This window comes from Danio aesculapii, chromosome 23 (genome assembly GCF_903798145.1).
Source record: "Danio aesculapii chromosome 23, fDanAes4.1, whole genome shotgun sequence".
Lineage (NCBI taxonomy): Eukaryota > Metazoa > Chordata > Actinopteri > Cypriniformes > Danionidae > Danio > Danio aesculapii.
Window position 1 is genome coordinate 49,056,530 of NC_079457.1, and position 25,261 is coordinate 49,081,790.

Genomic DNA, 25,261 nt, shown 5'->3' on the forward strand with positions numbered 1-25,261 from the left:
TGGCGCGGCAGAAACATGAAGTGTCCCGAATCGTCGCGCCACGCATTTTTGAATTCTAAACAGGTTTCTGCAGCGGTCCGTGGCGCCCAGGCATCGACTTGAGTGTACCCTGATAGAAACCAATGTTTACAGTTCTAAAACGCATGCTAGTTAAGATCACAGGGAGCTTCTGGGATCGCGAGATATGCAAACGGCTGAAGTATAAGGTAGACTCAATGAGAAGTACACATGTTTGCAAACCTACCTAAAGATACAACCAATAATTCCGATTAGAGCGATAATGTGGAGAATATTGATCTTGTGTTGAGCCCAATGAGCCTTGCATCTAAAAATAGAGCTAGCGTGTTCCTTTAGTGATATCGCTTCCACTCACGCTGAAAATGGCGGACGTGAATTAACAAACTGAGGATATGATGACGCGCCTGTCAATCAATATTGGTGGGCGGGGGGACCGCTCTCCTACGTTAAGTAGCGGTCGGTTTGAAAACCGCTGCAATTGGTCCACCGTTTTTATGTTGTTAAATTGAAAAAAAAAAGCACTGGGTGTGCTTATATCACCCCAATATGACACTCTATACACCATACAGGCACATATGTCTGTCCAAACAGCTTGAAAAGTAGATTTTTTTACCATAGGTGCCCTTTAAGTGGAAAAACATTAAGAAATGGCCTATAGTAGGCTAGCCTGTGTGTGACAGCATTGCGTCATCATCAAAAATTCTTTGAATTTCAATTTTCGTTTTTTAATTTTAAAACGAAATCAAAAAACGACTCGTTTTTCATTTTTCAATATCTGTTTTTAAAATAAAATCCAATGACCAAAAGATACACTGACCGTTCACCTAAAATGAAAATGTATTCTCAATTTACTCTCTTTCTCAAGTAGTTCCAACCCCTTGAGTTTCTTTCTACAGTTAAACACTAGTGAAGATATTTTGAGGAAACCTCTATTTCAATAGTAGACTTCAATAGTAGTTAAATTAGTAGTTGCCATTATTAGCAGTAGTTGATTTCTTCCGAATATCTTCTTCTGTGTTCAACACAAAACAACTAGTAAAGGGTGAGTAAACGATGACAGAATGTTTTAAGTGAAGTATCCCTTTAATATTCAGCCCCCTAAAAAGAAACAGCGTGCGAGTTGAAAGTGCGCATGTGATGAGCTGCAGATCTCTGACATGCGAGTGAATGAGCAGATCTCCATGAGCAGGAGGACATCAGCAGCTCCTGAAAGCTGGCTTAGATGCTGCAGCCCTATTTATACCATCAGGGCTCACCCGTGCTTTGAAGAAGCTTTACACCCAGAACTCCACTAATCCCGCTTTGGCCTCAACCATCAGAGGATTAGCAGTGCTATCGCTCTTTCTCTATCTCTTTTTCTCTCAATGGATCATTCATTGTTTCTCTGCAGCTGCGTTCAAATCCATTTGTTAGACCGCAGCAGTCACAACACAACCGAATGTCTCTGCTGACTAGTGGTGCCTGTAAAAACTGCTATTGCTCATCTTTAATGGTAATGATTTAAAACAAAAACCCAGGCCAAAGTGTTAAATCTCCAAACCAGTAACATGAATTAAAGCCATTATTGTTGTTGATAACCCTAACCCTAATCCAGAATTAATACAGTTGACTGCTTTGTCTTCTTCCACAGAAGTTTTCTTCATTGTACTGTGCTCTGCTCAAACATACACCCCTCAGACCCCTCAGTTTTAGACACACATCAGGGGATTTTCATTTTAAGGGGGCTCGGCTCCTTATAAGGTAATTAATATATAAATATAACCTAATATTACATTTATAAGTGGTAATTTAACAGTAATACACTTAAAATAAACCGTCCACTGGGTCTGGTGTGCTGGTCCTTCACATCAAAGCAAACATTCTCATCTTCTCTTTCAGTTGTGCTGCTGACAAGCAGACTTAAGTCCACACATGCATGTCTTTCTCTAGTCTTTGCTTGTTTGTTTGACGCTGAAGTTACCTAAAAACAGTGCTAAAGGATTAGGCAAATGCATAAAATAATCATTCATTCATTTTCTTTTCGGTTTAGTTGTATTCATCAGGGGTTACCACTGTGGAATGAACCGCCAACTTATCCAGCACATGTTTTACACAGCGGATGCCCTTCCAGCTGTAACCCATCCCTGGGAAACACCCATACACACTCATTCACGCACATAAACTGCGGACAATTAAGCTTACCCAATTCACCTGTACCACATGTCTTTGGACTTGGGGAAACCGGAGCACCCGGAGGAAACCCACGTGAACACAGGGAGAACATGCAAACTCCACGTAGAAATGCCAGCTCACCCAGCCGAGGCTCAAACCAGCGACCTTCTTGGTGTGAAGTGACAGCACTACCCACTGCGCCACCGTGCCGCCCTAACTGTAGCTTATATAATGTGAAAAGTAAGGGGCAAAGAACTGAGCCTTGATCTGTATAATGCCTCTTCATTAACTGATACACACTGATAATGTTCAGATAGATAAGACCTGAACCAGGCCAATGCAGTTCCTGTAATACCGACATAATTTTCAAGCCTTTCAAGGAGAATCTTATAAACAACTGTTTCAAATGCAGCACTGAGGTCCAATAACACTAAGAGAAAAATGCAACCACAGTCGGACGACCAGAGCAGGACATTGGTATCTCTTAGGAGTGCTGCTTCTGTGCTATGAAATGCTCTAAATCCAGATCTGAATTTCTCACACACATAGTTGAGCAGATAAGACTTTTTCTAGTATCTTTGATAGAAAAGGCAGGTCTGAATGGGTCTATTATTTACTATTTCTTTGGGATTAAGCAGTGTTTTTTATAAGAGGCTTAATGACAGCTAGTTTAAAAGTTTTAGGCACACATCAGTGGCGATTTTAGGATTTTCATTTTAGGGGGGCTCAGCCTCTTATAAGGTAATGAGATATATATATATATATATATATATATATATATATATATATATATATATATATATATATATATATATATATATATATATATATATATATATATATATATAGCCTAATATTACATTTATAAGTAGTAGTTTAATAGTAATACACTTAAAATGTTTGTTTAATATGGGTTGTATACTAGTATTCCACTATTACATGGGCAGGCATAACCATTTGAGCTCTAAATAAACCAAATAGGCTCAACACTTATTAAATGACACACATATAAATATATATATATATATTTTAAACTTACAGGCTAATTCACATATTTCACCATCTGAATGATAATAATAAATAAAAAGTTTCTTTTTAATAGCCTACTAGACAACACATGATGTTTCTATCTCTGTCAGTGACTCAGTGACTCTTAAGCGCTTCTGTCACTGTGTTTAATCCTTTCAGTGCAAGACTGTATGGTATAGTTAATGCTGCTGGAACTGTAAAGTGTTTAATAATAATTGTAGTTCATTTTGAAATAAAAATAGCTAAATGTTTATTAAGAGTTTCATTTTTCGCTGGAGGAAGCAGCTGTGCTGATGAGGTGAACGCAGAGAAAATCCGACTGCTCCTCCGTGACATCGGGATACAGGTGATACAAGGTTATCTATATCAAAGAACTGCAAATAAGCAGATATTATAACAATTTATCAATAAACACACACCTCGTTCTCTCGCTGTCCATGGCTGTGGTTTACTGATCAAATGAAAAACAAAAGACGTGGAGGAGATGAATTCTGCTGCCGTTTTCTTATCAAATTTAAAAGGGATTGAGGTGATAATTTAGTGTGCAGTTTATGAGCTAATCGCAAAAGTTTTAGGGGGGCTGTGTAGAAATATAAAGAGGCTACAGCCCCTCTAAAATAGGCCTAACAACGCCCATGGTACATATCCTACAAGTAGGGATGAATTCAAAACGTTAAGAACAGGTTCAGAACCTTCTGAAACAATCGTTTTGATAATATTGGCGATGCAGGATCTAACACAGACATTGTTGATTTGGAGGAATGTACCAGTTTACAGTTCTTCCTCACCTTTTGTTCAGAAAGTCTGAAGTTTGTCTATTAATGCTCTACATTGCTCTAATTGGGACGATGCTGTAGGAGGCAGACTGATGGTGTTTATTTTATCCATTATATTATAAATCTAGCATGTGAAGGAATTCATAAAGTCATTACTGCTGTGTTGAGATGCATGTTGATGCTTTATTTTTAGTTAGATTACCCACTGTGTTAAACAGGACCCTAGGATTGGGTTTATTTTCTTCTATTAAAATTGAAAAATAAGCAGATCTGGCAGACTCATACATAAGAAATTATTATTATTATCATTATTATTATTATTGTTGCAGATTTTGGTTGTGACAATTGAGAACTAATGCATAATATATATATATATATATATATATATATATATATATATATATATATATATATATATATATATATATATATAAAAGAAATATCACTTACACTCTATAAAAGGTTGCACCAGTTAATGTTAGTTAATCTATTTATTAATGTGAACTAAATAATACTTGTTCAGAATTGATTAATTATAAATTACAGCTGAATTTACTAATTTTTTTCAAATCCAAAGCTTTTTAACATTAGTTAATGTACAGTGAGTTAACAAACTAATAATGAACAAATTCATTTTCATGAACTAACATCAACAAACATGACTAAATGCTGTCATAAATGTGTTGTTTGTTGTTTGTTTGTGTTAGTAAATACATTAAAGTAAATTCTAAGACAAGTATAGACTCTGGCTGTCCATAAAGGATGGGGCAAATCTCAGATTTCCCCTAAATATCTTAATTTGTGATCTGAAGATTGAACAAAAATCGAAATGAAATAAAACAATTATTAACACTTGTTTAATTTTGGGTCAACTAAGCCTTAAAATAACGTTAACTAACGAAACATTATTGTAAAGTGTTACCAAAATATACCTATTCGCTATCTCAATATGTTGTCGGAGTTGTGTGCACAAAAGATCTGCCTTTTGAATGCATAACATGTACTAGCACATAGTATGTAATATCTGAATAAATATCTGTGAGCTGCAGTTGGTCAAAATGTTGACATGTTCCCTTCACATGTTTCCTCATTCATATGAATGGTTAAAGAGAGCAAAAAATAAAGATGTTTGGAGACACTACCTTTCAGTTCTCTTTTATGTCATGAATGAAGATCCAGCATTCGGATATGGTTTGCGTGTTGGGCCCGTACAGCATGCTGGTTTACATGAAACTGATGGATCTCCAGTTATTATGCAAGCAGAAGCACAAAACTGACATATGTGTACCATAATATGGTTATAAGTGTGTGATCATAGTTAAACATGCAATAAATTATTTAATAAAGAAAGACAGGTTAAAATGATTGGCCCAGACAACTCCTCAGTGTTAAATGCTTAGTTTTCAGAGTGTCCTAGTCCACGGAGAGTGAAAGTAACCCTGAAGCAGAGCTGCTGAAAGTGAAGTAGATTCAGTCTGACCTTTAGTGGTGACACTTGCAGAACCACTGAAGATAAGAGGAGCAAGAAGAACAGAAACACAGAAGAAACAGGCAGGCACACATAATAAAACTGCAAAAACACCATCTCAGTGTTTACTCATCAGTCATTTGGACTGGGACAGGTGTATAGGCTTAAGCACCTTTTGAGAGAGCAGGAGAGTGAGGTTTACCTGCACGGCACTTCAATAGCTGGCCTAGCATGGGTGTAAATCAGACGTCTCATCATGATACAGTATTATATATATATATATATACAGTGGGTACGATAAGTATTCAGACCCCCTTAAGTTTTTCACTCTCTGTTATATTGCAGCCATTTGCTAAAATCATTTAAGTCCATTTTTTCCTCATTAATGTACACACAGCACCATATATTAACAGAAAAACACAGAATTGTTGACATTTTTGCAGATTTATAGATTTATTAAAAAAGAAAATCTGAAATATCACATGGTCCTCAGTATTTAGACACTTTGCTCAGTATTAGAAGCCCCCTTTAGGGAAAGATGCAGTTTTTCACACCTGAATTTGGAGATCCTCTCCATATCTGTCAGCTTGGATGGTAAACATTGGTGAACAGCTGTTTTTAGGTCTCTCCAATGATGCTCAATAGGGTTTAAGTCAGGGCTCTGGCTGGGCCATTCAAAAACAGTCACGGAATGAAGATAATCCTTTGTTATTTTAGCTGTGTACTGAGGGTCATTGTCCTGTTGGAATATATATATTTAATATATGCATCAACTTGCATATATTTTGTCTTTAATGCATTTAACTGAAGGTATGACTCCTCACATCGTCTGAGAAAATCAGTAAGTACTGGACCATGACCTGTTTCATTATTGTAAAGTTGGCTGACAATGACAATAACCCTGTGAGATGTGCACATTGTGTATCATCCACAAAAAATGGACATTAATTTAAAACAAAACTAAGAATAAATAGATAATAGGTGAAAAAGTCAAGTAATGCATGACGAATAAACAATACATGATTCTGAAATGTGTCCTGCAGCTGATGATGTGATGTTACATTGTGATGAGCCATATTTGCAGATGGTGTAGTCAATAAACCAGAAGACCAGAATACGCTTTAGTAGAAATGACTTCATGCAGGTTTGTGGTGTATTTTCCAGCAGGGCTGAGATCCCGATCTCTCCTCCTCACCTTCACCTCCTCTGGTCTTCCGGAGATCTGCTGCATCATAAAGATTTCAGAGCTCAGAAACATGATCAGCCCAAAGAAGTGCTGCACACGGGAAAAACGATTCACATACAGCACAGAAATGCAGCCAGCTGGGTCACTAAATGAATCAAATGCATCTTTAGTCCCTAATAGAGTGCTGTTTGTTGAATCCGATGTCTCTGTTTTTCATCTCTGGTTTCAATTTTAAAAAAATGTATTCAACCCAGGCTCATTCTGAATACGTACCCTTATATACATTTCTGGAGAGCGCCAAATACGTCCCAGGAGGTACGTTTTTTTTGCAGTTTATGTTTATGTGAATCCACCAGAGGCCGCTGTGTACACTTTTTCAAATCTCAGATTTCCCTCGTGAGTGCCATTCACGCATATCGTAAATCCACTAGAGGCCGCTGTCGACTGACTAACTGACTGACCCACCCTCATCCTTCACTAAACCCAACCGATAGTGTTTTTAAAAGCCCCAATTCACCCAACCCTGTAGTGTTCGTTTTAAAGACAAAAGGCAGTCATACGTACCTCTGGTTACATAATTTGCGCTCTCCAGAAATTTATATAGGGCTACGTTTTCAGAATGAACCTATGTTGCGACTTCTTACAACTTCTTGAGGAAATAAAACATTTTCGAAGCATCAGACTCTATTTTAACGATCCAGGCGCAAAGTCTAAAGCACATGGTACAAAAGCATTAAGGGCGTCTCCGAATCCACTTTTGCAATTTTAAGATTGGATAAATCCGCTCTGTGCCCCGGTGCATGGTTTAACAGGGTTGAGCTTATTCTCTAAATGAGTTCTGGCTGTGTTTTGAGCAGAACGTGCATTAAACCAATCAGAATCTCGTCTCTCATTCCCTTTAAGAGTCAGTTTCGTCGCTCCATGGTGCATTTACTATTTACATGGAGACTTTGTAATTGTAAAAACAAACACTTCACTAGCGAGAAAACAGTTAAACAGAGTATCTGCAGCGCGAGGATAAAGAACGAGCCTCCTCCATTCAGCCTCTTTACTTTCTCTTTACTTTACTCCTTTACTTTGGTGGAGTAAGGAAACGGTGTTGTACTCACTCCACTGAACACATCCATCAGCCCACATATTTAATTTAGTTTGTTAAGCGCAAAGATTTGATCAAAACTATTTCTAAACTCAGATGCAGATCGTCTAAATAAACTGAAAAAGCCCCCCGAGGTGAAGAAGGCATGGAGGCAGTGCTGTTTATACTGATGTAGAAAATCATCATTTCTGGATCATTTTAATCCTTTAATTGTTTTCATCTGTAAAGATATGTGTGTGTTGCTGTTCATCCTGTGTGTATTCAGCAGTGTGTAAGTGTTTGGACCTGCATAGACGCATAACTAGCGCGCTCTGTGCTGGGCTTTAGAGCAGCTTTTAGTTGGTCAGTGCAGTCTATTTCAGCTCCTCAAAATAGCAACGCTCCAACAATGCGCCTTAACACACCTCCTTTATAGACCAGCACACCCATGAGTCCACAAAGCAGCGCAAATAGATTTGCTATTTAAACAACGTTGCGCAAAACGTTAGAATTAGGGTTGTGCTGGTCTGAAAATAGCAACAAATCACGCTCAACATGTCTTGTGCCTTATTGTGCTGTGTGTATGATAGGGCCCATCATGTTTATGTTCATCAAATGGACCAAAAGTGATCATGGAGCTGTTCATTGTGGTGTCCTGTGCTTGCTAAATAGTGCCTCCATACTAAGAATGAAGAGAGACATTAAATAGAGACATTCGGGTTTTTTTCCTTACAACACTTCTACTTGACTAACATCCAAAGATGTACAAATGAATGTCCGACATGTAATTAAAGCTGGGTAACTGTGTGCTATTCTGCGCAGTTTAATCTAGTCTCATCCAAAGAAGCGTGTGAATGTGCCAGATTCTCCTTCAGAAACATGTTTTCAAAGAGAACGCTGACACTGCACCCGCTGGACTGTGTGTGTGTGTGTGTGTGTGTGGCTCAGTTTTGGTTTGACTCAGAGGTTTCTGTGACACCGTGGACTCTCAGAGATAGAGGCTTTGTGTAGGATGAGTCTTCTTTAACATTTTCTCTCCTACTGCTGTCTCTTTTTCTACCCTGCCCTTTTGGCATGACATTATTTTTTCTATCTCTTTCACTCTTTCTCTCTCTCTCAGCAGCTTCACGTCTTGCTGTCTCCCACTCATGTGTTATCAGATCACTGTAAAAACTTTTCTGTGTGAATGTGCAGTTGATTCCTGGTGCCAAGTTCAACGTTATTCCTTATAATCACTCCGGAATTTCTACAGATGTAGTTTGATTAACTGACAATTAATCAACATAGGCTCATTCTGAAAACGTGCCCCTGTATACATTTATGGAGATCATGAATTATGTAGCCAGAAGTACCGATGGCTTAATTTCGCCTTTAAAACGAATGCTACTGGGCAGTACGACACCGTTCCTTTTTGCGTTTACCAGCTGACCGCTTACCTCCGTGTGGACGGCTTTACCAGTTTGTCCATTGGCTCGCCACGTATATTGGTGGACTTAAGATGCAGAGACAAGTTGAACGCGATGGCGGGGTTTGAGACCGGTGAGAACAGATCCAGAAAGCAGGCAAGGACTTGAGTTGCAGAGCAGAATTGACCACGGCGACAGTGAAGAACAGTTCCAGTAAGCAGGTAAGACAAAAACAGAAGCCAAAAAATACAATAAACAAGTAAATAACAGGGTGAAAATGTGGTAAAATCTGAAAACGTGGTGAAAATAATGGGGCTTTTTTTTCTGGACTGCTTTTGAAAACACTGTCAGTTGGGATCAAGGAAGGAGGAGGGTGGGTCAGTCGGTCGGTCAGGCAGTCAGTCGACAGCGGCCTCTGGTGGATCTGAAAAAGCGTAAACAGCGACCTCTGGTGGATTCACGAAAAAACGTAGCTCCTGGGACGTATTTGGCTCTCTTCAGAAATGTATACAGCAGTACGTTTTCAAATGAGCCTGGGTTGTATAAGACTGGTCCTCTTCAAACACTTATATAAGGTATAAAGCTTTGACTCTGGCGTCCAGCATCTTTATGTCAGACGGGAGTGATTAATATGAAGAAATATGTGCCTATTTATTTTTATGTTATTGACTTGTTATTGCATAGCTAAATAATTTGCAGCTACTTTTCATATATTGTGATGTCACAGTGTTCCCATTGCATTATTCAGGATAGAGTTTCTACAAAAGGCAACCTGTAGCTTACTATTCTTAGGAAAATCAACCACTGTAGCAACCAACTTTTTTGGGTTGTTGTGCATCCTGTGGTTTTAAACACCATGATTTTGAGACTATAGCTTTACTATAGTAATATTGTGGTAATACTATAATAACACCATAGGAACCATGACTGTAGTAACAATGTTTTTTGTGCAAATTATTGTAGCATGACAATATAATAATACTAGTATTAGTGCACCAATAAAGCTATGGTAATAATGTAGTATTAGTACTGCACTAAAGCTATAATAATCATAATACAGGAGCAAAGCAGGTTGTATTAAGTAAGGTAAAAATCTACGAAAGAGAATGTAAACTGCATTTGTAAAAAGGTTTACATGTGGCAGGATAATTAAGAAAGATCAAGTATTAATCAAGTATGTACATATAAATAAATCCATGGTAGTAAAACTAGGCTTATTTTATAGTCACTATGGTTTTACTTCAAAATCCATTAAACCATGGTTAATTTTCGTAAGGGTCTGTAACTGCTGATTAATAAAGAAGCGCTGGTGATGTTGATAGAAAATCAGATGTGCTAAATAAGAAATACAGAGTGTGGCTCCCATGATGAGAGTTAAGCAGCACTGCGTTTCAGAGCAGATGACCATTGATAAGCGTCTTCTTCCCACTCAGGGACACTTCTCAGCTTTCACCGTACTCTTCCATCAGGACTCAGATTTTCAGTGTGTGAGAGGCTAGCCAGCATGATGCCACAGAAGCCAAGATACAAACATGACAAAATATGTCCCTCGCTGTTTGTTTTGGCTGCTTGAGAACTCAGATTAGCATGGAAGAGATACTGTAGCTCATCATTTTCTAGTGAAACCTAAAATTAAGTGAGTTTTTCATTAAACCAAATAATCTGCAAATGGCAACCCAGGCTCATTATGGATACCTACCTCTATATACATTTCTGGAGAGCACCAAATACATCCCAGGAGCCAATTTTTTTGCAGTTGTTGTTTTCGTAAATCCACCAGAGGTCGCTGTGTACGCTTTTTCAGATCTCAGATTTCTCTCACGAGTGTCTGCTGTTCTCACGTAAATCCACCAGAGGCCGCTGTCGACTGACTGACTGACCCACTCTCTTCCTTCCCTAAACCCAATCGACAGTGTTTTCAAAAGGCCCAATTGACCCACCCACCGTCTTCCCTAAACCCAACTAATAGTGTTTTGAAAAGCAATCCAGAAAAAGAAAAGCCCTGGAGCCAGCCTGATTTTTACCACGTTGTCAGATTTTACCACATTTTTACCCTGTTATTTACTTGTTTATTTTATTTTTTGTCTTCTGTTTTTCCTGCTTTCTGGAATTATTTTTTACTGTACTCGAACCCCGTCGTCATCATCAATTCCTCTCTGCATCTCAAACCCGAGCGAACCTCTGCGATAACTGGTCACAGCTGGAAAGCCGTCTGTGCGGAGGTAAGCGGTAGGCTGCTAGCGCAAAATGTAATGCCATCATACCGCCCCGTATTGTTCGTTTCAAAGAGGAAATGCAGCCATACGTACTTCTGTCTACATAATTCGTGATCTCCAGAAATGTATACAGGAGCTATGCTTTCAGAATGAGCCTACGTTGGAAAATGGGGTCAGCAAAATAAAAGGGGTGAGCTTTGAAATGAGATTCTTTACCTTACCCCACTGAAACATGTATTAAGGACTTGCTTGTTTTATTTTTGGGGGTGACGCGGTGGCGCAGTAGGTAGCGCTGTCGCCTCACAGCAAGAAGGTCGCTGGTTCAAGCCTCAGCTGGGCCGGTTGGCATTTCTGTGTGGAGTTTGCATGTTCTCCCTGCATTCGCGTGGGTTTCCTCCGGGTGCTCCGGTTTCCCCCACAGTCCAAACACATGCGGTACAGGTGAATTGGGTAGGCTAAATTGTCCATAGTGTATGTGTGTGAATGAGTGTGTATGTTTCCCAGAGAAGGATTGCAGCTGGAAGGGCATCCGCTGCGTAAAACATGTGCTGGATAAGTTGGCGGTTCATTCCGCTGTAGTGATCCCAGATTAATAAAGGGACTAAGCCAAAAAGAAAATGAATGAATGAATGTTTTAATTTTGATTTCAGAAAACACTGAAAAAAATTATCCAAAGATTATTTGTTGAATTTAGTCATTTTTTTAAGTTAAGTTGATGCAAAATACTGAATTTAAACACAAATCAGTTTATAATTACACACTGTGAATCATTTATGAAGCATTAGCAGTTAGTGAATTCAATATTTGGTAAGCATTACCTCTACATTAACAGATGTTAGTAAGCAGTTTACAACTGCAGATACAAATACTGGAATTTTTGACTTAGAAGCACATCTATAATGTGCTTAATGATTGCATTTTCATACTGTCTTAATTATTGTTTTGTTTTCTCATTACTAAATTAAGTATTGCATCATTTATAAACCAGTTATTTAAGAGTAGCTGCTGGTTTTAAAAGATCGTTCAGAATGTGCAAGTAAATGATTACTAAACTATTCAAATGAACTTTTATATATCTTATCATTATATATATATATATATATATATATATATATATATATATATATATATATATATATATATATTATCTACTTATATATTATCTACTTATATATATATACATTTTATCTGTTTTTATGCTTATTTATTTTATTTATTTTACCATTCTTATTATTATGTTTATGTAAAGCACTTTGAATTGCCACTGTGTATGAAATGTGCTATTTAAATAAACTTGCCTATATATATATATATATATATATATATATATATATATATATATATATATATATATATATATATATATATATATATATATATATATATATATCTACTTATATATATCTTATCATTCATTCACTAATAGTTAATTTGTATGTTAATAAATGCTTTATTAACTCAACCATCATCCAGTTTTGTGACCTAATCTAAAGTGAGGATTATTTATGATTTATAAATCCCTGATAAATGACAATTAAAGGCTCATTTATATTCTAAACAGGCAAAAAAAAAGAAAAGAAACGACTTTATTAACTTCTATTCATTTGAAGATGCACAAATGAAACTGCATCAAATGAAATCTTTGCTACCTTAACTAAATTATAATTACTGTGCAGTTTAAACTTCGCTAAATAACATTGAAATGTTATATATATATTGTTGTTGTTTTATCCAGTTTGATGTATATTTTCCTGTTATTCAGCAATGTTTAAACTTTACAGTAATTTAACTCTTTAGATAAGATTGCGAAGATATATTGTTCATTTGATTCTGAGCCTTCATTTATTAGGGATTTATAAAGCGTAAATAGTCCTCACTTTAGATTCGGTTATAAAAGCTTGCTGAAGTTAAGTTAATAAAGCATCTGTTAACATATAAATGAACTATTAGTTGAATAATAAGATATATAAATGTTGATTTGAATAGTTTAGTTATCATTCACAAACTCATTCTCTCATTATAGATGTGCTTATAACAACACAGCATTTGCATCAGCAATTAAAAACTGCGGACATCTATTAATGTAGTTAATGAATAACAAATGACGAATTAATTTGTTAATGCTTAATAGATTATTCAGTGTTTAATAAAGTGTTACCAACAAATCAGGTTGAACGTTAATCAATTTCATTAGCTTAAAATCAGCCTCTATAAATTGTTTGCAATAGTTTTGCAGAAATCTTTCCTTTATTTTAAGTGTATAAAATGGCGTCCAGTCCAGTTTTTAGATAACTGAACTAAAAACAAGACAATATACACTCTACAAGAGGAAAACATTTAATGCAGTACAGTTGTACATCATAGTTAGATGTTTTCACAGCTTATGATCAGAAATCTCAGACTTCTGCTTACGGTACAGCGATGAAACGAGAGCTATATCACTATCCATCTACATACTTGTCACGTATGTAAATGCATATGCTCAGAGTTGAGAGTGTGTGTTTGAGAGCGATAGGATGAGTGGGAGTGTGTGTAATTACCCGTCTGTTATTGCATGCATGTGTGTGTGTGAGTGTGCTTATCCCTTTCTCGGTGAGTAAGGCGAGTGGGCGACAGCAGCAACTGGTCTGCCTGTGTGTTGTTGCACAGCAGACATGCCTCTCAGTGCACGCTATTACTCATTTCCTCAGGCTTGTGTACATGCACACACACGCACAAACTCTCACACTTCTTCACCGTCAGCCTTGCAGCCTTTCGACATGGTGTGACACCACAATTTGCCTGTAGATTTGCAAACACCGTTGCCTTAGTGGTGTGTCTGCATGTGTGTGTGTGTAGATGCAGATGTGATGGACTGCAGTGGCGTCACATGGGAATCTGCACAGAACAGCCCATCCAGGTCAGTCTCTTCAGGTCAGCGGTGCCTTTCATTCTGATCACGCTTTAACTCCTGCTTCTGCTTGCTGGAGATGTGCTGCAACTCTTCATTCTGTCATTTTTGCTTCAGTATTTTCAGTTCCCTTTTATTGCTGCTCTTGGTTGTTTGAAGAGAGATGCTTTGCAGGTAGTGTGAACTAGTTACACCAGAACTTGAGTTGATGGAGCTGGTGAAAATCATTTGAGTTAAGCCTCTGTGTTATTGTGAGGGTTAAATGTAGTAATGTCAGTGCTCATGATATGCCGTCTGACCATGAAGAACAGCAGTTTGCAGAACTCTTGCTTTGCTCTGATGTCTGTGAGGACGGTGTTTAACTCCTCCAGTGTTCAGTCATTTACTGCATCTCAAATGCTGCTCTTAAAGACCGTGCTTGTCTTCTTCATGCGTTCAGTGTTTGACTTGTTTTCTGCACATGTGATTTTTTTTAAAGATTCTTTCTAAATATTCAAACCGGCCACTTTATTAGGCACACCTGTCCAACTGATCATTAACGCAAATTGCTAATCACATGGCAGCAGCTCAGTGCATTTAGGCATGTAGACATGGTCAAGACGATCTGCTGCAGCTCAAAGCGAGCATCAGAATGGGGAAGAAAGGGGATTTAAGAGACTTTGAACGTGGCATGGTTGTTGCTGCCAGACGGGCTGCTCTGAGTATTACAGAAACTGCTGATCTACTGGGATTTTCACGCACAACCATCTCTAGGGTTTACAGAGAATGGTCCAACAAAGAGGAAATATCCAGTGAGCGGCAGTTCTGTGGGTGCAAATGCCTTGTTGATGCCAGAGGTCAGAGGAGAATGGCCAGACTGGTTCCAGCTGATAGAAAGGCAACAGTAACTCAAATAAGCACTCGTTACAACCGAGGTCTGCAGAAGAGCATCTCTGAACACACAACACGTCCAACCTTGAGGCGGATGGGCTACAGCAGCAGAAGAGCACACCGGGTGCCGCTCCTGTCAGCTAAGAACAGGAAACTGAGGCTACAATTCACACAGGCTCACCAAAACTGGACAATAGAAGATTGGAGAAACGTTGCCTGGTCTGATGAGTCTCCATTTCTGCTGACACATTCGGATCCTCGGCTCACAATTTGGCCTCAACAACATGAAAGCATGGATCCATCCTACCTGAGTATTGTTCTGACCATGTCCATCCCTTTATGAGCACAGTGTCTCCATCTTCTGATGGCTACTTCCAGCAGGATAACGCACCATGTCATAAAGCGCCAATCATCTCAGACTGGTTTCTTGAACATGACAATGAGTTCACTGTACTCAAATGGCCTCCACAGTCACCAGAGCTCAATCCAATAGAGCACCTTTGGGATGTGGTGGAACGGGAGATTGGCATCATGGATGTGCAGCCGACAAATCTGCAGCAACTGCGTGATGCTATCATGTCAATATGGAGCAAAATCTCTGAGGAATATTTCCAGTAGCTTGTTGAATCTCTGACATTAAGGATTAAGGCAGTTCTGAAAGCAAAACAGGGTCCAACCCGTTACTAGTAAGGTGTACCTAATAAAGTGGCCGGTGAGTGTATATCAGTTTGCTGTGCATTTTCCAATAACAAAGTACATCATGTCTGAGCAGTTTAATGTCACAAAGAATCTTTAAAATGAATATTTAAATGTTTCTCCATGTTTAGTCCAAGATTTCTTTTCTTGCAGCATGAAATGTTATTCAGACATGAAACACACATACAGTCTCATGCTATACAAATGATGAAGCACTTCTAAGCGCTTGACAGATTCTGTTTTTAGGAAGAATCTTGCTAATACTCAACTCTCTCTCGCTGTCTGTGTCATTCACGTCTAAATATCCCCCCACAGATTATTCACTCGAGAACTTGATTTTTGTTGTTTCTTTTGCTCATCATGCGATGAGCGCTGAACAGTTTGCCGGCCTACGTTTCCTGACAGGATCCCTATATAACCCTCAGCCTTCTTTGGTCACTGTAGATGTATGGACTCAGTTTCCATGGAGACAACAACAGGGTATTGGGTTCAGTCCATGCAGACAGTGTGGTAGACAGAGGCGTATAGAGAGAGACCAGATGTGCTGGCGGTGTGCAGCAGTCAAATATAAGTGTCTAATTCAGTGTTGGATTGACATTACAGAAACTCCTCCATAAGAAGGTGTAAATGACTAGCATCTTTCACGACTTTCAGGAGCCTTCATGTGTGTGTGTGTGTGTGTGTGTGTGTGTGTGTGTGTGTGTGTGGTGTGTGTGTGTGTGTGTGTGTGTGTGTGTGTGTGTGTGTGTGTGTGTGTGTGTGTGTGTGTGTGTGTGTGTGTGTGTGTGTGTGATCACAGTTCAGTAAGGTAACTTTTAACAACAAAAGATGTATTTCAGAACTTTTAGGTATTAAAATTTTGTTTACAGCTTAGTAAATATCAATAAATATTTACAAAATGGCATGTGGTCGCTTTCCATATGTGTGTGTGTGTGCATTGCTCCAACTAAATAACATTCACAGAGGCTCTATAAACATAAGATAATCATATTTAGTGCTTAAGGATGATGTCTGAGATTGTTCTGCTTGATACTTCATACATTTGAACCAACTTTTTCAAGTCGTCTGATTCGGCAATTGTATTATTTTTTCTTCAATGTATGGTTTCTGGTCCAAATATTAAATTATTATTGAATAAATGGCATTATAATTATATTTAAAGCAATAATAATTGCTGTGCAGGTAAAAACTGTTTGTAATTTGTCAATATTTGTAATAGGAATTAAGAAACACAAACAGAATTTGCTAATATTATTTCAAGATCATCAGACAAGGCTGTTTTTAGACCAAACCAAGTCATTTCAAAGTGATTTCCACACATTTTCATGACAAATATGTGATTAGCTCAGCGTGGGGACGTTTCACTTTGACATTCAAACGTTTCAGACATTCAGAAATGTGTCATTCAGAGTTGTTTCTGTCTTTGAAGCTCTGCGAGCGATCACTGATGTGTGTTTTCCTCTCCTCTTTCTCCTGTCAGGTGAGTGTGTGTTCAGGACTTGGCGGTGTGTGACCGGAGCTGTGCGTGATGCTGATCAGCAGAAGAACTCATCTCTCTCCTAGCCCTTTGCTCTCCCCAGCCCATGTAACCTAGTGTGGCCTAGGAGGCCCGTGGGATTGTCCCATGAATCCAAGCCCAGACCGCAGCAAGGAATGTCTCCCCCCAAAAAAGAGGGAGTCCCGACAGGGCTCGGCAGATCAGCCAGCCGCAGAGGATGACTTCAAACCCCCTGCACCTTTCCGGAGCCGGAGGCCACATCAGGCCGCCGAAGGTCCCAGAGAGGGTGGAGATCTGCTGCCCCCTGTCCCGCTGCCGCTGCCTTGGCCGGTGTCCTACACCCCCTCCATCCATCCTCACACATACCTGCCCCTGCAGCTGGGGGAGCGGCGCGGGTCCTGGAGAGACGCGCTGTGTGGACGGGCGGTGGACGGCGGACTGGAGCAGAGCGTTCCTCAGCACTCTCGCTGGCTCAGCAGCGACATCCCTCACATTAGCATGCAGCCGCTCCTCTCTGTGCCCACATTTAAGAGCGTCTACAGTGGGGATTCCAGGGAGATGTGGTCCTGTGGCCTCGGTCGGCCAGACTACAGCTCATCTCTGTTCTCCCCCCATGTCTTCCCACAGCCTGCCGTTTATCCGCCCGACAGCCTCCCCGACAGCAGACTCAGGTACCAGAGTAGGCGGCACAACGGCATTGATGGCCAAGACAGCAAGTCTGGGTTCAGCAGAAGGGCGCCCTCCTGCGACGACTATGGGAATGACAGTGTCAGCAGGTTAGATGCTCCACATGCCAATGGCAGAAGAAGACAGGAGAACACAAGCAGACAGACCCCTGAGAAGCGCCTTCTGCCACAAGTGAGTACAAGTGCACATTCCTCACCGTGGGACAGGGACCCTCGGGGAACGCCCAAAGCTCCAATGCCCCCTTTACCTGACACAAAGGCAGGGAAGGCCATCACTTCTCAGGACCATTTTGGTGGTAGTGCCTCTCCGGCCGGAGCTCAGATCTATTATACTCTGGGGTCTCTTTGCCCTTCTGCTCAGCAGAACCCTCAAGTGTTCCCACAGCCGAGTTCTCCCGTGTCCTGCTCCGCAAGGAACTCCCAGAACCAACACAACAGCCATGGTGTAGAGACAGACTGGAGTTCCCCAGCAGGACCCTGCCGCCCTCCCCTTGCTGTGCTCATGGGTCCAGACCCTCCACCTTCTGCAGTCCTACCTCATTTTGCCAAAGGTTCCCTGATTGAACTAGCTGGTGGCCATCTGAAAAGGGTGGAGGAGCTGAAGACAGAGGACTTTTTGCGCAGTGCTGACACCTTGCCGGAGTTTCACCTGAGCTCCTGCACTATTCTGTTGATCTCACCAGGACCCTCTTACGGATTCAACCACTTGCAGGTCTTGCTCACAGACCGTAACACTCAGGTGAGCCCAGCAAAACACACATGCATACACAAATGAAACTAGAGTCAACCCTGAAATGATTCATACCCTTGCTGTATAATTCCAGACTTGACTGTATAAGCACAAGTCAAGTGAAGACACAATTTACTAATGATGTCCACAGCCTACCAAAAACTGATGAAATAAACACGGGTAAACATGAAAATCAACCCGAAACCTCTTCCTGATGCAACGACTGAACCAGCAGTCACGTGCACAGAGAGATAATGAATTTGTTGATGCTGATGTAAATCTCTGAGATGAAAGTGAGTGTTCTCTGAACATTCTGGCAAGGTTCATGTAAGGTAAAAAAATACGATTGATAAGAGAGTTATCTAATAAAGTACTCAGCTTTTGTACACTGTGTACATAACTGTCCAATAATGTGGAAGCTCAGTGTTCAAATTCAGGTCAAATTAAATTAAAACTACTTAAATTAAAGTGATGATTGACCAGTAATGGAAATTTGCACTAAATTTTGGAAATACTGTTGTGGTATAATTGTCTAAAACAGTATAAAGAACTGTCATAAAAGAGTTGCCTAAATGACATACTGTACAACTATACTATGAATGCCTTGGGGTTTAGATATGACAGTGATGTGATGGAACTGGAGTTTTTAGGTCAAACAACAGTAAGAACAGATCTAAAAAAGATCTAAAATCCAAGACATTCTGCTTACTCTACAGTTTTAATAAGGCATACTGTATGTACACTCTCTGAATTGCTCTATATATAGAATATATCTATCGTCTCCTATATTATGCATGACGATGAGAAATGTTTGTCTCTTTTCACCTGAATTCTCTTTCTTCTTGCTATGCACAGCTCCAAAAACTATATAAAAAGGAAAATGCTAATGATATTTTGGGGAGTTTATTGTGTGGTTAAGCATCTTGAGTCAAGTTTGTTGATTGGCTAATTGTCCGATTTCCAGTGTACTACTGTCCCTATCATTCATTTGACTGGACAAGTAAGAAGGTTTTGGTTATTGTCTCATTTCCACTCTCTGGTTAGTTAAGATCTTTTGTAGGGCTGAATAGATGGGTGAATTAAATGAGCAGTGGCTAGCTGTGTAGAAGCATGACATGCGTGAAATAGCAGACCCAAACATCACCTTGCTATGATCAGAAATACCCACAGTAAACAGAAAACACTTGAGTATATTACACCAGTGTATTCCAGTTATCTGGTGCTTGGGTAGATCATTATATCTTTAATTAACTGCATGAAGCGACTTACTACAACCAAGGGGCTGCCAAAAGAGCTCAAATTACAGCAATAAAATAAAATGACAGGTTATAATTAAAGTAGTTAAAACAGTTCAATGGTTTCCATCTTTATCTTCCTTAAACGGGTGTAAATTTGAGCTACAGTACTTCTACAGAAGCATCGCCCGCATTTCTGGAATAATTCAAAGCACCAGCAAACTCAGAAATTGCTAAATAATCTAAATAATTCTCGTTACCTTAATGTCTCATTACTTTCGGCCGCAGCCGTATGCGATCTACAGCTGATTAACTAGCTATTGGATGGATGATAACAGCCTTCTAAGCCTACCAGAAGGCACAAAAGGCTCCTACTGGCCCATGTCTGTCAGCTGTTAATCACTGATAACCCCCATTCAATCGAGTGATAACATTCGAATCACCCCCACACTTGTCATATTCATATCATGGTCACAAGCCTCTTTAACCACACTGAAGCCTGGTGACTTGATAGCAATTAGAATTATGGACTTAAAGCCTATGTGATGGCATGATGGTGAGGTTTTTATGCAAACATAACCTGATTGGTTTTGATAGTTTCATTAAGGCAACGTGGTGGCGGAGTAGGTAGTGCTGTCGCCTCACAGCAAGAAGGACGCTGGTTTGAGCCTTGGCTGGGTCAGTTGGTGTTTCTGTGTGGAGTTTGCATGTTCTCCCCGTGCACACGTGGGTTTCTTCCAGCTGCTCCAGTTTCCCCTACAGTCCAAAGACATGTGGTACAGGTGAATTGGGTAGGCTAAATTGTCCGTTGTGTATGAGTGTGAATGTATGTTTCCCAGAGATGGGTTGCAGGTGGAAAGGCATCCGCTGCGTAAAACATGTGCTGGATAAGTTGGCGGTTCATTCCACTGTGGAGACCCCAGATTAATAAAGGAACTAAGCCGAAAGGAAAATGAATGAATAGTTTGATTAAATTCAATGATCTTAAACTGCTCCGATTCTGTTTTCAGATCTTATCAGTAGGCATCAAATCTCTCACAGAGTCACACGAGCAGCTGCTATTGGTGACTGCCTTGTTCCAAGTGTAAGATCTCATTTGGTCAATCTGTTTTCTCTGTAAACCGAATTGTGGAATGAATTACAGTACCAGTTAGCCCAAAATTAAACAGTAATATAAATGTTTTTAGTAGTGTACTTTAAAAAAAGTGGTTAAAAACAGCAGTGTCTCCACAAGTAGTCTGTTATTAGTTTGTTTGATCATCCCACCTTTGCTTTTGCCTTCAGTAATTGTATGTAAAGAATTATAATGTTGTGTATCTGTATCTATTTTATTTTCCTCTTATGCCAAGCCTGCCATGGACAGGAGTTGAGAATTAGCAAGTCTGCTAAAACACCTAAACAAATGCATTTGGTTGTCCAGTGTAATTGTGAAGTCAATGGGGTAAAAACAGCCATCAGCATAACCAAAGGAGAGTCGATTTGTTCAGAGTGTATTGTTGAGTTTTTGAACATTTTCTAAGCATTTTCTCCAAAAGATGTGTCAGAATAGGATTTGTCAGCAAAATCATCCCAATTTGCTGAAACAGAGAAAGCTGTGGGCAAATAAAGACTTAAAATCAGCCCGGAGTGGGTGAAAGAATCCCCAACAGCATACAAGGGTTAACCTTGGTTGTTGCTAGATTGGATATGGATGCGGTCGGAAGTTAACGAGAATTATTTATATTATTAATTAAATTTGCCATATATTGTATTTTAATAATACATACCCCCACCCCAACCCTAAACCAAACCATCACAGCATTGTAAAAATATTAATTATTGTTATACAGCGTCATTAAAAACTTCCGGCCGGCTGCGTATCCAATCTAGACTTTACCATTAACCTTACCTGAGCCACATACCTACCAAGTAGATATCAGCGAACAATTTAACTTATTGAATCAATGCACTATAAGGAATCTGTAAGGGTTTTTACCTGTGAATCATCAACAACTAACTGAACTCTTCCCTGTTGTTGGTCAGGAGCTTCTGACGGTGTTATCGGAGTACCCGTTCTTCGTGCGGGACCGCGGCTGGTCGTCCTGCAGTCCCCAGCGGAGCGCGCAACTGTACGGCCTGCAGTGTCGGCAGCTCAGCACAGGAGACGTGTGTCTGGCCCTGACCCCTACACCCACACACAAACCCAAACCCGCCAGCAGCGAGAGCCGGGGCCCGCCGGGGGGCAGCAGAGAGCCTCCATCCGGCCCCGAACTTCAGAACGCACACCGGCCCCGCAAGAGACGCTGGTCGGCCCCTGAGCTGGAGCCCGGAGCCCAGACAAACACACACAGCCCTTTACCTCAGCACTCCCACACACACCACTGATGATCTGACACGCTTCACCTGCTTTAGTTATAGCAGTGCTCCCCACCCTGTTCCTGGAGGCACACCAACAGGACATATTTTGGATGTCTCCCTTAACTTCAGGTTTTGAGGTGTCTTCTAATGTTCTGATGAGCTGATTCAGGTGTGTTTGATTAGGGAGAGGTTGAAAAAGTCAACCCAGGCTCAATCTAATTATGTACCCCTATATACAATTCTGGAGAGCGCCAAATACGTACAGGAGCTACTTTTTTTGTGCTGTTTTTGTTTTCGTGAATCCACCAGAGGTCGCTGTGTACGCTTTTTCAGATCTCAAATTTCTCTCGCGAGTGCAATTTATGCCTGCTGTTCTCACGTAAATCCACCAGAGGCCACTGTCGACTCTCCTTCCCTAAACTCAACTGATATTTTCCAGCAGCACTGATTGACCAGGGGTCCGTTCTTCGTACGTGGATTACTCAATTTGCTGGATTTGGTTATTGACGATTTGACAGGATCCAGGATAGTTTCGTTCTTCAAAACTCATCCCAGAGTTGTTGTCATAGTAACAGTTCTGGTAGCTCAAACCTGCTCGGGAGCAGCAGCTTATTTCATATAAACAGGATTAGATTGGGTCAGTACCAAATGCTGATATTTTCTTACAGAAGTAACCTATAGAGTATATACACTGAGGAAAATAGTAAAATAGTTAAAAAAAATTATAATTTATAATAATTATTAATATTTATGTTTATATACATATAACTAAAATATATATAAATATATATAACCTAGTAAATAAAAATACAAAAACGGGATGGTTCTCCGCAAGGGGATCAAAGAGAACATTTATTATTATGGATTTTTTAGATACAAATGCGAACTATTTTAAGGTACCGATCCAGCTTTAGTACAATTGCAAAAGTTGCAGATGCCTTTACTGATTTCAAAATGCTGATGCAAAATTATTTTAAATTCCTTACACAGATTAAGAAACTAAAATAGGCCTATAGGCTACTATAGTGAAGAAAATCCGATTTAAAATGTAAAACTGAATAAATTGGGAAACACTCTTGACAGATGAAAGTGTAAAGCCTGCAGCCCATAGTCAAGGTGTAAAGTTATTGCATATCATATTTAAACTGTTTACTACTAATTTAATGTAATTTTGCTCACATGGATAATTGAATATTAATCAGATGATGATGTCATTACACTGCTGTGCTGTCAGCCAATCGTTGCCATGCTGATCATGATTTCGGGGATCGATAGATCTGTCCTTCACAACACACGCAGCGATCTCAGATCAGTTCATTCAGACATTTTAATCTGATTCGCAAACCAAATTAGCCAGAGATCAGTCATCAAGATTAACAGATCCGGGATCTGCTGAATCATCTTAGATCATTTAAGCGAGGTACAAAGGACAGACCCCTTATCACCCCCTTCCCTAAACCCAACCGACAGTGTTTTCAAAAGCAATCCAGAAAAAGAAAAGCCCTGGCCTGATTTTTACCATGTTTTCAGATTTTACCACATTCTCACCCTGTTATTTACTTGTTTATTTTATTTTTTGGCTTTTGTTTTTGTCTTGCCTGCTTTCTGGATCCGTTCTTCACCGGACTCAAACCCCGCCATTGCGTTCAACTTGTCTCTGCATCTTAAGTCCACCAATATACGTGGTGAGCCAATGGACAAACTGGTTACAGCGGGAAAGCCGTCCATATAGAGGTAAGCGGTCAGCTGGTAGCATGAAAAGGAACGACATCATACCGCCCCGTAGACAAAATGCAGCCATATATACCTCTGGCTACCGAATTCGCGATCTCCAGAAATGTATAATGTGTCTAAAGTCTGCCGACGACAGTTAACTGGACAAACTTTTAACAGTGGGAAAGTCATCCATACAACAGTCAACTGCTAGCATGAAAAGGAACAGCGTCATACCACCCCCTAGTGTTCATTTTAAAGACAAAATGCAGCCATATATATCTCTGGATACATAATTCGCGATCTCCAGAAATGTATACAGGGGTACATTTTCAGAATGAGCCTATATTGCAAAATGTGTACTGTTGGTGTGCCTTCAGGAGTTACAGGACACCTCAAAGATACCACGGTACAGTTAGTCAGCAGAAACTCTCTTATTAAATGTCAAAATGTAGAACGACATATGCTAGCAAATCCCAAAATGAAAACAAATATGAGACAATCAACACTCACATGTCTGTGATGCCACGCACCTCTTAGTGATGCTAATCTCAAGCCTTTTTCTGCAGGGTATGTCTTTTTAATCAGTATTATCAGAAACCAATACTACTGGGTGAAAACACATGTACTCCACTGTACGAGAATATATCAACATGAGTGTTCTGTGAATATGCTAAATGAAATAGTCACTGTTATTTTCGTAATGGCAGTCTTGTTTCATGCTTATGAACTGCGTTTGTACCTTCGGTCCAGCAGGCGAGCTGAATGTATTAGCAGCCTTCAGCCGAGCTCTCCGTGTGGGGTCAACATGCTAGTTTACATTAGCATTACACTCAGCCTGTTCTCAGCCAGGGAAGAGACACTAAAGATGGAACAAAACCAAACTCTCTCACTCTCTCTATTTCAATTTCTCTCTCTCTCTCTTTCTGTCTCACACACACACACACACACACACAGGATCCTGAACCTGGTGTCTTTGAAGAGCGATGGTGCTAATCACACATCAGAAAAGAAAAGTGGGGTTTCCTTCGGTGTTTCCTTCTGTCGGAGAGCAGGGGGATTAAAAAATGAAGACAAATCTCGGGTTTTGAACTCAGATACGGGTATATCTACTCTTGATTAAGCACACTCTATCACTTTATTTTCTCTGATTTATTTTTGTGTCGTTGTGGTTTCTCAAATAACAATTGCTGTTAGTTTTTTGTTGTTGTTGTTTTCTTTATAAATGTTCTAAATGCTCTAAAGTTGTATATTTTTAAAGTTGTGAGACTGTAATACAAT

General features: G+C 39.8%; 1 protein-coding gene across 2 annotated transcripts in view; it reads left to right on the plus strand.

Annotated features, from left to right (window-relative positions):
- zmp:0000000926 (ataxin-1) overlaps positions 1 to 25,261 on the plus strand; it is a 35,649-nt gene extending 10,388 nt beyond the window's left edge. The window contains exons 1-3 of one of the 2 annotated variants that reach the window (XM_056449907.1): positions 14,074 to 14,224; positions 17,262 to 18,704; positions 21,953 to 25,261. In XM_056449907.1, the coding sequence (XP_056305882.1) occupies positions 17,406 to 18,704; positions 21,953 to 22,294 (1,641 nt within the window). In that variant the 5' untranslated portion in view covers positions 14,074 to 14,224; positions 17,262 to 17,405 and the 3' untranslated portion in view covers positions 22,295 to 25,261. Of the gene's footprint in view, positions 1 to 14,073; positions 14,225 to 17,261; positions 18,705 to 21,952 lie in introns of those variants that run through there. The other variant, XM_056449906.1, reaches the window with a different exon arrangement.